We start from the raw sequence: 15,235 nt of genomic DNA, 5'->3' as shown, positions 1-15,235 counted from the left end.
AGGTATAAATAAGACCTTTTTTCTAAAATTAGTAGATATAAATAACCCTACACTTTTTTATGTACTTTCTTATTGAATTGATAATTCTTTTGTATTGTCAATATTTTTTTTTCTCTTTTATCAAAGCTCCACCTCGAATGTTGAGCTTTTTATTATATCGATAAGTCTCCTTTTAAAGAATTTCCCATACTTCTTTGATCCACTCACATATATATAAGTAAAATTATATAAACATCAGAAAAAACCCTATGAGGAATAATCTATATTTCGATGATGCTAATCATCTAGTCAAGGATTCAACAGTGACTTAAAACAATTACATGAAAGGATAATATACTAAATAAATCAATAAAAAGGCAACACAAAAGAACAAACAATGAAATTGAAAAATAAGCTATAAAGATTATTAGTAAAAGTGACCACCAATAAGTTTTCAGGCTTTTTATATGGGCACTTTTATTGATAGTACACACATGAAACTCTAGTCCCCTTTGGAAGTAATCTTCCTTCAGCTGCAATGCACTCATTGAACAGTTTCAACAACTTCTAGAAGGCCCTATGGAAGTCCTCTTGTGTGAATGTGTCAATGACCCTTATCACAGACTCTTTCATTTCAATTATCTCATGACAACAGCCTCCAAAGTTTTCCTTAAACTTATGGAATAATCAAAAGTCATAGGGAGCAAGGTCTAGACTATATGGAGGGTGAGGAACTGTCTCGATGATGGTCAAATAGTCTGTGACAAAGATGGAGTTGTGGACTGGTGCATTCATGCAAAGCTTCCACATCTTCAGTTCCTTGCAAATAATTGTGTGTACAGTTCCCACACTGACATTAGACTGTGCACTTATTGTCCCTATAGACATACAATGGTCTTTATCCATGAAATTCTTTATTTGGCCAATCAACTCTGGTGTTCTGACTTCCTTACTCCTCCCACACCTCTCATCATCCCTGCTTTCCTTGAATCTTTTATGCCACTCTAAAACCGATGCTTAATTCATGGAAGTTGTAGTCTGAAGTATTCTATATGTTTCTGTGGCATTTTTTTCCAAGTTTAAAGCAGAATTTTATTGCATATTGTTCTTTGAAAGTGTCCTCACATCCAGATTGCATTTTTTAAATTCACCAGCTGTAACAATCAGGCTTTAGTAGGGTGTATTCAAATTCCTGCAGTAGCTGTTCATTTGAACCTGAAATCATAGAAATATTTGTCAGACATAGACAATATTCATTTATAAAAGCTCTACTATATAAGGATTGAGCACTTTTGAATAAAGATTTTTTCTTTTTAGTTTAATACATTGAACTTATTTAATTATATATATGGAGAGATGAAAAAGGAACAAACCAGGTTATATGTTCAACATTCCATCTTTATTTCAAGACTTCCTCAGGTTGATTAATTTGAAAAAAAATAAAATAACAAATTAATCATACCAAGGAAGTCTTGAAATAAAACGAAACATTGATGAACATATAATTTTGGTTTTTTCTTTTTTCATCTCTCTATCATATCAGAATATCATTTCCATAATTTTCATCACACTATATATATCTATAATATAAAGCTGAATGTGTGTGTGTGTGTGTGTGCATCCGGTCACGAATAGGCTCCTATATGGTTGACTATTTTAAAAAACTGATTACATATAATGATAGAAGATGTATCGAGACACAGGAATGGGTATGTTTGATCTGGCAGAACGGTGGTTCATTAAAATTATGGGGTCTGCGTTCGCGCCTGGTCCACAAAGTATGGAAATAAAAAATTTGAAAATTAAAAAAAAAACGTTTACAAGTGTTTTTGATATAGATGTACATAATAATACTTTCATAAGTATGTTTTATCTTAAATAGGGATAGTATAATAAAATTGTGGAGTCTGCGTTCGCGCCTGGCCTCCATAGAATCGAAATAGCACAAACTTTAATAAAGACTTTTCATATCTATCTGCATAAGTATACTTTGATAATTATGTTTCAGTTTGAAGAAATATGGTATAATAAAATTATGGGGTATTCGTTCGCATCTGACCTCCATAGAATGGAAATATGTCACAAAGTTTAACAAGGTTTTTTAATATAGATCTACAGAATATTGTGATAAGTGTTTCAGTGTAAACAGGTATGGTATAATAAATTATACTGTTTATCTATTTTATTTTTACTTTCATCACATTTTGCTTTGGTTTTGATACCCCCAAATTCGAAGCTATCTCTTTACAACCCTTCCTTTTCATAACCTATCATACTTTTATAAATCAAAGTTCATTTTCTGTAGGCTGTTTTTGAACCCAGTCAACGACGGGTACTTTTGCTAGTATATATATTATATATATATATATATATATATATATGCATAAATGCATTTTTGTGTTTGTATATGCAAATACTGTTACTAAATGTGTTTTATTTCTATGTTCCAAACTCCCATAGAAAAAAATAACAATTTAATGATACTATTTTCCTATGAAGACTTGTGTGCACGTGAAAGAAAATATTGTTAAAAACATATTCCATTGTTTTACTTATTATGTTTACAAGAGATGCGGAAAAAATCTGGACGTTTCTACCTTTTGATGACGATTCAGCATTTGGTGCCGTTTCAAAAAGAAGAGGTCTTTAAGCTGGCCTTTAGCAAGTTGATGTTTGTCATGCAATTGGTTCTTCTCCATTTCCCACAGAGCGGCTTCTCGAGCTGCAAGAAACAAACATGATTATGATGGCAAGACAAAAAAATAAAGAATCGAGATTTCAATATCTATTCAACAAACCTTATCATCTTATGTTTAGCATAAATTTTTTTTTAAACAGTTGGATTAAGAAAGACAACTTAAAGGGAAGATGTTTGGTTTAGTTTGGTTTGGTTGTTTTGCTTTACAGCGTATCAACCCTTTTCGGCTTACTTGATGTCGAATCCAGTAATTTTGGAAAAGTTTTTTATGCTTCAAATTCTTTATTTCTTCAAATATTTATTTATGCACTTTGTTTTGTTTATTTTGTTTTATGGCATTAAATTACCCCGTTTTGGGGTTATTTAATGCCATATCTAGTAATTTTGGAAAAAGTTTTTTTATTCATAGAGTTTAGTTTTCTTATTTTTGTATAGAGAAAATTATTTTTGGCTTTGCAGAACATGATTGAGTTTTGCAAAAAGAGGGAAAATAATAACATTAATGTTTGGTGTATTTTAGATCATAAAACCAGTATCTTCAAACAGTCTGATTTGGTAAGACCAGGGAGAAGATGTTGAAAAAGGCATAATAAATGAATATTACACATGATTTCAATCAATAAATCAATCTAATCAATTTGGAATGGAATGACCATTACTCGAAACGAGTATACAGGTTTCCACATGCTTCATTCGTGGGCTCTCATATGAAAAGACAGTCTAATTTGAAATTCTATCACAATTCAGGCATACATTTGCCAATTGTGCACATGTAATGATGTGGTGTGCTATGGTAAGATTAACATAGTATGGACATGTGTGAAAAAAAATCACTAGCAGCCATAAGATAGCTGGTTAGCAAAAATATTAGCAGTAGCAGACGTTAAAGCACATACGCAAATTAGCAAGTGTGTGCATGCTGACATCACGGAGAGAAAAAGAGAAAAAAAAAATGACAGCACGTTGTGAAGCAAGAGAAGCAAAGTGTATGCTGGGGAAGATGGATGTGTGAAATTGAGGGTGAAAAAGTGTTGGCAAGGACCGCATGAAATGGCAAGGAGAGAGACTTTTAAAAAAACGCATATTATATAGCAGAGTAAAACGTGTGTGCACTTGGCCTGCCTTGATAGAGTTCAAAATAGACTTCGTAGCCTCGTAGGAGATGTCCTTTTCTCTTCCTTGCAACCTCTATCTCACAGAAGAGATGTTGCGAGTTTGTCTCTGATGTATCGTTATTTTCATGGAAAGTGTTCGACTGAGCTTCAATCTATGGTCCCCCCTCGCCAAACTTTCACAAGAAACACTCGTCTAGCTGTAAACACTATCAATAATTACCCTCACTCTTTATCTGTGCCTAAACCTAAACGTAGATTCCATGAACAAAGCTTCTTTCTTAGAACTGCACGCCTGTGGAATTGTCTTCCGTTTTCCTGCTTTCCGGCTGACTACAATATGGTTGTCTTCAAGTCTAACATAAATAAGTTCTTGATGAGCCGTTCCATATAAGTTATCAAATTTTCCAAATTTTCATTACTAATGATTACTATATTGTCCAATTTCTAATGTACAATCTTTAACCCTTATCTTTGAGTGGCCTCTTGGCCTTGATAATGTGGTGATGCCTATGTATAAAAAAAAACAAAAAAAAAGAGCCATGAATAAGTGCTTTTTTTTTTTTTTAAATGATGAGTCGGATTTTTATTTCTTTTTTTATTTGTTTCTTCCTTTGTGACAAAGTACTAGACAATGGTTGGGTCTGAGAGGTTTGAAATGTAACAACACCGTTAAAATGTAATGGCCGCAGTACACACATGCCTTATTTTCACAACACACTGTTCTTGCTACTCTCGATTCTTTAGTCTGATGACACCATTACCATTCAAATCAATTTTTGTAGCCGAAAACTTTCAAAATGCAACAAGCCATGTAAAACGACAAAAGATACTGCATTTATACACCGTCTGCATGTTTGTCCAAAAAACTTTAAACTTTGATAAGGTAAACTGTTACAGAGCGCAGAAAGATGAACAGAGAAAGCTGCCTTTTCTTTCTGTACAGATGAAAGCAACAACAGTACATCTCGTGATGAACACAAAATACACGATTAGGTGTTGGGGTGAAAAGAACTCTTCTGAAAGTAGATTTATGTTCCTGTCAACAATGCTGTATGCCAGAATTATCTTCACATTCTATGCTGCTCAAGTGAGGAAAGATTTAGATTCTAAAGTTGTTCTTTCTAAGTATATGTTGAGAATCTCATCACCATCCAAATCACCAACTGTTGAATATGTTTTATCGTTAATTCTAATGTTTAATTTTGTATTTATTTAAAAATCCAATACAAGTTTATACAACATATTAAAAACTAAATTGAAAATGATATACTTGCTATGAAAAACAACAATTTACCTGAGAACTTATCGTTCAAACTTCTCGGTTTAACATTCACAGGCAACATAAGTTGGAACAAATACATTGAGGACATTGCCAAGGCTGTTGCAAACAAAGTGAGCTCCCTCTACCATGCTAAAAGATTACTAACACCAAAGCGTTTACTAAAACCAAGCTCTATTAATAATAATAAAACACACACATAACAACAAAAAAAACAAAAAGCAATGGAACTTCTTTACGAAAACTTCCCAAAAAGACTTGTGACTCAATAAATCGAGAAGGTGTTAGGAAACGTTGCCATTCAACTCACCTCGTAATAATTGCTGTTTCTGTTGTAAATATTGGCTCTCTAACAGCGCAATTTTCTGTCGATGCTGGTCGCCTAATTGTTTCATGTGTTTCTCCAACCGTTCACGTTGATTTTCCAAAAATTGTCGTTCCTGAAATTTCAAGAAAGCAACATTCAATTTGATAATGAGAAGAACAAAATAAATTCATTTTCATGAAGCGTTATTTCAAGCTGCACATTTAGCAACAGAAACACGACTTCAACTTTAAGCAAACCAACGAAAATGCTATTTTAAAAACAAATGAACATAGTCTCTCACATGATAAAAAATATTTTTTATAAAACCTCTCTTCAATCTGCACATTTAGCAATGAAAATGCTACTGCAAAGTTGGACATTACAGACAGAGAGAAATGTCATTTCAAGCTTAACCCTTGATGACCTGAATTATGATGTAGATGATTAAAAAAAATTATGAAGTTCAATAGTTGAACAACCACTGAGAATTTTTGCATTTCATAAACTTACCTTGATTATTATCCATAATGCTTGAAAAAAGAAATCCTCCACTCTCTGAGAGATGACGGCATACTGAATGTAAGCAATGGACAGTTGCAATCTAGAGGCATCTGGCATCTACCCAGATATTGAACTAATACGTACAAGCTGTGTTTGAATCAATTCCCACTTTATTTATGCCATATTCATTTATTTATGACTGAATTAATTCAACCAGGTCATAAAAGGTTAAACATGGCAAACTAATGAAGACGCTTATTCAAATTCTGTTAGTATGACAAACGAAAATGCTATTTCAAGCTAAAATGTGACAGACAAATGAAAATTCTATTTCAAATTTAAGTGTAACAGATAGGTGAAAATGCTATTTTAAAGACTGATCAGCAAAACCGCTATTTCAAAACCAAATGAACAATGTCACTCCTCTAAGAAAAATAAAAATTTTAAAGAAATAACATATCCGAAATGATTAATTATTTTTAACTTATTATTTTCTTATGATTATGTGCAAATGAGAATTCCATTGGAACATATGTTGTAGTATTATTTATGAGTTTTTTTTTCTTTACTTGTTTCTCTACCAAAGATTGAGAGCTCTGTTGACCCTATTATAATCGTCAATTGATAAATATTTGATCGGTTGTTTAAGTATAGATGATGGGAAGAACAATTGAATGAGAATGGGAAGAGAGTAAGGATCAGAAGAAGGAAGAGGGAAATGAGCAAAAGGGAGTGTGGAAGGGGGAAGAAAGCGAGAGAGAGAGAGAGAGAGAGAGAGAGAGGGAGGAAGAGAAAAGAGAGCAAAGGAGGGAGAAAGGAAGGAAGAGGGAAGAGAGCAAAGGATGGAAGGGAGGAAGAGAACAAAAGAATGAAGGAGAAGATAGCAAGAGAGGGAGGAAGAGAGAAGAGAGCAAGAGATAGAGGGAAGGGAAAAAGCAAAAGATGGAGATAGAGGGAAGAGAGTAATAAAGGGAGGGGGGGAAGAGAGAGAGAGTAAGGGGGTAGAGAGCAAGAGAGGAAAGGAGAGGGAAGAGAGGGAGGGAGGGGAAAGAGAGGAAGAGGGGGAGAATAAGAGATGGAGGAAGAGGCAAGAGAGCAAGAGATTGAGGGCAGGGGATGAGAGCAAAGGAAGGAGGGGCATAAGGGGAAGAGTGCGAGGATTGTTAAAATATATATTAAGTTGAGAAGAAAGTTCTTGCGGTTTTTAATGCATTCATTGGACAGTACTTCTCTACCATAATGGTTTCGCTTGCATTCACAAAACTTTAATACAAGAAACTGGTCGCAGACCACCAAACAGTCAGAATTACTTTTTGGGGGTGCAACTCAAATTTGCATATTATCTGAACTCAAAAACATGCGGCTTTTTTTTTTTTCTACAAAAGTATGCATTACTTCTAGCTAAAGTTAATACGTAACCCTAAAGGTATTCCTTCTTAACCAGATTTTTAAATGAGTTAAAAATAACCAGACTTTTTCAATTTGATAAAAGTTCCATTATAGCATATTTATTATGGGGTGGTCGAACATTCTGGCATTAGATAGATAATTCAATGTTGAATTTAAAAGAAATAAATAAAAATACAAAACTCACCAAGACCCCCCCCCCGTCGACCACCGCCACCCAACATACCCTTTAAATGTCGGCATAAAAGCAGACTGACTGGCTGGCATTTATCCTCTTTAAGCTATCAACTCCAGGTTAAATCGAACTCTACGGTCCCAAAAGCTAAGAAACTTCTCTGTTCGTAACTCTTGTAGCCTACTAATCTAAAAACACTAACATGTTTATTTTTTTTTATTTTTTATTTTTTCCTGATCACAGGTTTGACTTTAATCCTGAATATTTGTCCTGTTTTCTTATCTTTCTCCTAAATCTTTTTTGTCAAAAATACTATTATTAACCAATACTTTTTCTTATTTAAAACGAGAAAAAAAAAAAAGTCTCCCATGAAATTGAACATTTCCCAAATTATATTTGCATATTATCTGAACTCAAAAGCACGCAGCTTTTTTTTTTTTTTTTTCTCTAAAGTATGCATTACTTCTAGCTAAAGTTAATACAAAACCCTAAAGGTATTACTTCTTAACCAGCTTTTTAAATGAGTTAAAAATAACCAGACTTTTTCAATTTGATAAAAGTTCCATTATAGCATATTTATCATGGGGTAGAGCTGGAACGGTTTAACATCCCAGCTCGACCTAAATAAAAGCAAAAAGTATCCATGCATTAACATGGGAGGGGAGACTATCTTCAAGTACTATCCCAAGCCGGGAATGGGGCAACGGATTATATTAAGTAGATATTAATAAGTCCTTCTCACCTTTATTTTATTTTATTTATTTATTTATTTTCTTTTTATTTATTTATTTATTTTTTTTCCCCCCCAATTTCCAATGAATGATTTTTCTGACAAAGGGTGAAGAAAAAGCTACTTTCCAGGTTGGTAGTACTTTGTAAAAAGTAGCCTGAGATGTCGGAAAATTTCGGTTTCTATTTCTATCCTTGTAGTCATGTCACTAGTAAGGGTGCTGGAGGTAAACATTTCATCTGGGCTGACATTACCCGCCTGATAGACAAGGACCCGAACCTTGGATTAACCACTAAGGAGGCTGTCCTATCAGCAGGTGCAAAGTACCGAGGCTGCTGTATTGCCATTTGGTGAATGGATTCTGGACCATACAGTAGTTTCTGGTAGGGTCTCTCGATGCTATACTAGTGGGTAATTGTTACAGCTTTACCTTATGTGCCACGAAAAAAAAAAAAATTTCTTGTCTTTTTCTCTCTTATTCTCCCTCTCTGTCCTGCTCCAACCAAGTCTACCGACCTGCTCCACAAACCCCAAAACCTCAACAATCATGACAAATCTCCAAAAAAGAAACACGAATAAACCTAGAACACGATCCTCCAACATAGACCCCTACTACCAGGTCTCCTACTCCAACATTAGGGGTCTACGCTCCAACCTTCCAGAGGTTGAAACACAATTACAGGAGATGAAACTGGACATATTCTTTCTAAGTGAAACTGGCATAGGGCCAACCACTTCTCTAGACGAATTCATAATTAAAGGCTACTCTAACTTAACATCTAAATCTGACCTCCAAGATCGACATGGGCATGGAATATGTGCCTACATCAAAGATGGCTTTCCATGTGGTAGGGATATCTCCAGAGAAGACCCTAATTTACCTTATATTTGCTTCCGAGTTGCACTAGCTTACACCACCGCATTTATATTTGCCTTCTATCGCCCCCACAACAGTGGGGTTACTATCTTTAAGAGCATATCTGAGAAAATTGACCACATCCTGTCTGCTCATCCTTCGGCTAACATTCACATTTGCGGTGACTTCAATGTCCATAATGTGGAATGGCTGACCCACTCAAATAAAACCGATGACGAGGGAAGGTTTTGTCAAGATTTTGCCATTGTCTATGACCTCACTCAGATTGTTCACGAACCCACCCATGTGCCCGATATACTCGGTCAATATGCAAGCCATCTAGACCTTTTCCTCACAACTTCCCCTGAGCTGTGCTCATGTTCCGTTCTATCTCCTCTGGGATCGTCTGACTACTCCGTTGTATCAGTTAAGATAAAAATGAAATGTAATAAGTCTTCAGACGTACCTCTCCACCGTACTGTATATCGATACTCTATGGCTGACTGGGATAGCTTCCATACATTCATATCTGACCTACCTCTGCATTCCATGTTTAAAAAGGATGTGTCCTCTATAGTATGAGACCTGACCAAATGGTTAATTGTAGGCATAGACCAATTTATACCATCCAAAAAATTCCAACAAAAACCTAACAGCCAGCCATGGTTCTCCCTGAATGTGCTGCTGCCATCACGCACAGAAATCACTTTTTCCATAGCTACCAACGTAATAGATGTACTGAGGTTGCCTTCAGGACTGCCAGCAACCACTGTAAAAGAGTAATAAAACTTGCAAGAGAGCTATATGCTCAGTCTGTTAAATCCAAAGTAGCTGAGCAGCGGCTTGGTTACCACCAGTTCTGGCAAATAGCAAACAGGATCTTGAACAGAAGTGTGCATTCTATCCCAACTATCATCAATGGACCTGAGGTCATCTCGTCAGCATCAGACAAGGCCAGACTATTTGCCAAGAACTTTGCAACTAATTCTACCCTATGTGACAATGACCATCAACTCCCTGTATTTCCTCCTATAACAGACAACATGCTATGCAACATACAAATATCTGTGCATGAGGTCGCCAAGCTAATCAAGAACCTTGATTCCAGTAAAGCAACTGGCCCTGACGGCATTCCAGTTATAGTGCTGAAAAAGCTCCAACCAAAACTTGCCCCCATACTTACAAAACTGTTTAAGCGTTGCCTTAAGGAGAAGTGCTTTCCAGCACCCTGGAAAACCTCATCAGTATGCCCTGTATTTAAGAATTCAGGTGAAAAGTCATCTCCCTCTCAGTACAGACCAATAAGTCTCCTGTGTGTTATGAGTAAGTTGTTGGAATCGATATTAAATAAAGAAGTAGTCAACCACCTCAACAGAAACAATCTTCTTAGTGACATACAATATGGTTTCCGCTCTGCAAGATCTACAGCAGATGTGCTAACGGTTATATCACATAGGATTAGTGAATCTCTTGACAAAGGTTTCCTTTCCAGGGCAATTGCTCTTGACATATCAAAAGCCTTCAATAAGGTATGGCATAAGGGCCTACTTCACAAGATTTCCAGCTACGGTATTACTGGAAATGTTTTCACAATCATTAAATCATTTCTCTCTGATAGGTTCATAAGAGTAGTGGTTGATGGGCAGAAATAAGAAGCCCACAGTATTAATGCTGGAGTCCCTCAGGGGTCCATCTTGGGCCCAACTCTCTTCCTGATCTACATCAATGATCTCCCAAAACACATAATTAAATCATTCGTTGACATCTATGCTGATGACACGACCATCTATGGCAACACATCAAAGGCTGTAAATGACAAAGTTCTCTCTGATTCTCTCTCCTCTGATCTCGAGCGCGTGGTTCAGTGGGGGAAGACGTGGCTGGTTACCTTTAATGCATCTAAAACCAAACTCCTATCCTTACATCATCAACGCTCTGATCCCCATCTGGCATCAATTGAAATGGATGGCTCTTATCTTGGGGAGGCTCCATGTTTTGACAAGCTTCTGGGTTTGACCTTTACTCCTGATCTGAAATGGAACACGTACATCAAATCTGTTGCCAGGGACGCTGGGAAAATGGTGGGATCCTTCTACCGCTCCAAAAGATATCTCACTACTGATGCAATTCTCTATCTGTATAAAAGCCAAGTACGTCCAAGGATGGAGTACTGCTGCCACATCTGGGCAGGAGCTGCTAAAAACAGCCTATCCTGCCTTGAAAGAGTACAAAATAGACTTTGTGGTTTAGTGGGGGATGCCCTTTTCTCTTCCCTACAACCTCTATCCCACAGAAGAGACGTTGCGAGCCTGTCTTTGTTTTATCGTTATTTCCACGGCAGGTGCTCGTCTGAGCTCCAATCCCTCGTCCCCCACCTCGCCAATCTTTCACGAGAAACACCCGTCTGGCTTAAACTACTGTCAATAATTTTCCCCACTCTTTATCTGTGCCTAAATCCAAACGTAGATTCCATGAGCAAAGCTTCTTTCTTAGAACTGCACGCCAGTGGAACTCTCTGCTGCTTGCCTATTTCCCACCTGACTACAACTTGGACGTCTTCAAGTCCAACATAAACAAACTCCTGACAAACCGCCCCCTTAAGTAAGACACTCTATTAAAACCCCCAATATTAATGATTACTACAATACTATCTCATTGATTACTGTACACGCAATAACCCTTATCCCTGAGTGGCCTTCGGCCCTTGATAAGTGGTGACCCCCATGTAAAAAAAAAAAAGAAACTTTGGCTTTGGGAAATGCCATGGAGCTTCGTCGGCATCTAAACACTGAGCTGAGCATCACCGGTTGTCGTAAAGAACCCACTTTTTATCACAAGTCACAATCTGGTTAAGAAACATTGCATAAAAGAAGGGAAGATGACACTTCATAATGGCATTTCTTTTGGTTTTCATTCAATTCATAAGGCACTCATTTATCAAGGTGTTGTCTTTTCAATCTCTCTTAAGTGGTTGGAAATTGTATACGCTGTCTAATTCAGTCTAATGGCAGAAACACTAGAGGATGACCTCCAATCTGTAGTAGAATGGGGACAAAAATGGTTGGTCACATTCAATGCTGCTAAGACTAAGCTTGTTTCCTTCAATAACTACAAGAAACCTTCTCTACCACCAATAGCAATGGCCAAGAACACATTGCCTGAAAGTACTTCTTTTAAACTCCTCGGCCTAATGTTTACAGGGAATATGAACTGGAATAGATATATTGAGAGCATTGCCAAGGCTGCTGCAAGGAAGGTTGGCTCCTTCTACCGTGCTAGAAAACTACTTACGCCTGACAGTATCCTATACCTCTATAAGGCCACCATTCGCCCATGTATGGAGTACTGTTGTCACATCTGGGCTGGTGCATCTGCTGCTTGTCTCTCGCTCCTGGACAGGGTTCAAAAGAGAGTCGCCAACCTGATAGGTCCTGAACTGTCATCTAGGCTTCAGCCTCTGTCCCATCAATGAGATGTTGCATCCCTCTGCCTGTTCTTCAAATACTTTAATGATGAATGCTCTGACGAACTGCAAACACTTGTACCTCCCCGACGTAACTACCCCCAACAAACCTGACAAGCTACTAAGTCTCATCCCTTTACAGTAGAGATCCCTAGGTGCAAGAAAGCCTTTTACTCCAATAGTTTCTTCCCCAGAACTGCGGGTCTTTGGAACTCCCTTCCGGGATTCTGCTTTCCCAACTGCACTGATATGCAGAAGTTCAAGTGTAATGTAAACAAACATCTTTCTACTCATCTCCCTTCATAATGACCCCGCTAATTAAGTCCCTAATAGTAGCCCCCTGCTTCAAAGTGGCACTGTGCCTTGTTTGGGGTGAAAATTGAATAAAAAAAAAAAAATTTAAAAAAAAAAAAAAAAAGAAGTCATCAAACAGTTGTTCGTTGATTGGCTTCGACTAAGATTGTTGTAAACATCCGATGGCTGATCACTACACTCATTATCTTCAAGATTCTCGTAGGTGCCATAAAACTTAGTAGTGGTTCCTGGGCTAAATGCTTTGTTGATATTGCAAGCTGTCTCAGCAGCTTTTCGGCCTAGCTTGAATTGAAATAAGTAAATTGTGTAAATTTGCTTTTTTTCCATCTTTTATGCAATGTTCTGAAAAGACATAACTGTTTTTAAAAACGATTCTAACTTAAACGATTAGATAGAGCGAAAAACACTCTTTAAAATGATATATAAAGTAAAGGTATTATAATGAAAACTTGTTTGAAAATACATCATTTGAAATCAAAATTTAAAATTCTGCAAGAACTTTCTTGTCAACCTAATACAGACTGCTGCACTCATCTTCAAAGTTATCCTCACGTTTACACAGATATAACCTCCAACCTTCTTACAATTCCACACAAATTCCAAAGTTCAACAAGACATGAATAAAGTCAAAGATTACATTGATAGATTTTCCAGCGTACTTGTTTTAGTGGGGAGCTGGATCTCCTTTAAATATTTTAGAGTCATGTTCTTATTCTATATGGATTTTTTAGTTTGAAGGTCAGAGATTACATCTGTTGAAATATTGTGAGAATATGATCCAAAATGAAAACAGTGATCCAAATAATCCAAATAATACGAATGATCAATCCTCATCTCAAAAATTTAGAATCAAATTGGTAGGAATCAATGCGAATATGGAAACAATTGGAAAAAAAACTACCAAAAACTGTTAAGAATGACAACCCATCTCAAATTCAAATATGGAGATGCTGTGATCCAAAGCTGGTTTCACCTGGCTTAATCTTGAAACTACCAGTCAGTTCCAGAACACAAAGGATTGCAAGAGGAGTAGAGCATGAGCTCATCCAAAATAGAATCCACAACGGCTGGTCAAAGAAACAGACAAAAATCTAAGTGTTGGTAGAATACAGATTCCAGAATCCAACAAGAAGTACTTGAATAAGATTGGCGGTTACATCAGCCAAAACATTGTGAGAATAACATCTAAGATGAGAACAGTAGTCTGAATAATCTAAAAGATCCACAAAGGGTTGGTAGCATATCGAGATATAAGCGCACAACCACATGTTAAATTGGATTATCACCTTGTTTTGGCTTCTATGTGCCTGAAAATTTTTGTTAAAGTTAATAGTTCAATTTTGTAGAAGTGTGTATAGGCTGCCTTAAACCAATGTTTTCTCCGTGTCATTCCGAGCACAGATGTCATACAATCAAATGTAACAAATTCACAGACAAAAAATAAATTTAAAAAAACTTTTAAATAAAAAAGAAAAAAAAATTTTTTTTAATATAACAGAAAATGTTTATCTTCATTTCCACGTTATCAAATTTTTTAGCACGGCCATTTTTATTTATTTTTTATCCTTCTCCAATGTTGATTAAATTACTGAGAATGAAGTCATAAAAGTGAAAAGATAATTTTCAAAGACATTCAACCATTAATGCTTGCCATCAGATGAAAAGGTGGGGAAAGGGGGAATAAAATCCTGCAGGTAAAAATATTCAATTTCAAACTTACAAAATAAAGAAACAAAATTTGATTTGACCTTCATTTGACTATGAAACAACATAAACTACTCATGGCAATTCCAGTTAATCTCTATATAATAAAGTACAACGTATATCAAATATTCGAAAACCAAAAGATATAGTTCATTCACACTCATAAGTTTTTATTTATTTATTTTGATACAAACACCTGAATATTTCTTTATAGTAAATCTTACACGTGTTTCGTTGAATAGTAGAAGACCATTGAATAACTCCTTAAAGATAAATGACTATTCCTAAAAAGAAGTGTTATGCCATCTTCTCATAGCCCTGTTATTCCCAAATTGTTACCCATCTGGTCTTGACCAGGTTCAACATGACTTAAGTTCGGTGATCTAATCAGTAAGTATTGAAGCTAAGTCACTTAAAAAAACTTTTTTTTTCTTTTTTTTTTTTTTAAGTATCTGCATATTTCATTTCAAAAGAGAATTGATTAATTCTGTAAATGAAAAACTGAACCAAACATATACACAAAAAAAAAAAGGAGAAAGAGAGGAATGGAGGGGTGAAGAGAGGGGGAAGAGAAATAAGATGAATTGCATGATGATTCCATCACATTTGATAGAAATTGACAAGCAGTAAAATAATTAGATTTCAAAATACAAGAATTCGGTGGAGAGTTGTTTAATGTAAAAAAAAAAAAAAAAAAAAAAAAAAA

General features: G+C 35.9%; 1 protein-coding gene across 2 annotated transcripts in view; it reads right to left on the bottom strand.

The window, feature by feature from the left end:
• LOC145283553 (serine/threonine-protein kinase 10-like) overlaps window positions 1–15,235 on the bottom strand; it is a 405,044-nt gene that overhangs the window by 16,028 nt on the left and 373,781 nt on the right. For both annotated transcript variants that reach the window (XM_080132435.1, XM_080132436.1), the window contains 2 exons: window positions 5,382–5,511; window positions 2,577–2,701 (listed from right to left, as the gene is read on the bottom strand). In XM_080132435.1, the coding sequence (XP_079988561.1) occupies window positions 2,577–2,701; window positions 5,382–5,511 (255 nt within the window). The remainder of the gene's footprint in view (window positions 1–2,576; window positions 2,702–5,381; window positions 5,512–15,235) is intronic.

The sequence above is a fragment of the Euprymna scolopes genome, chromosome 8 (assembly GCF_053919585.1).
Source record: "Euprymna scolopes isolate OS-2025 chromosome 8, ASM5391958v1, whole genome shotgun sequence".
Taxonomy (NCBI): Eukaryota; Metazoa; Mollusca; class Cephalopoda; order Sepiida; family Sepiolidae; genus Euprymna; species Euprymna scolopes.
Note: the sequence above shows the minus strand (reverse complement) of the source record. Positions and strands in the feature narration are given on the sequence as shown.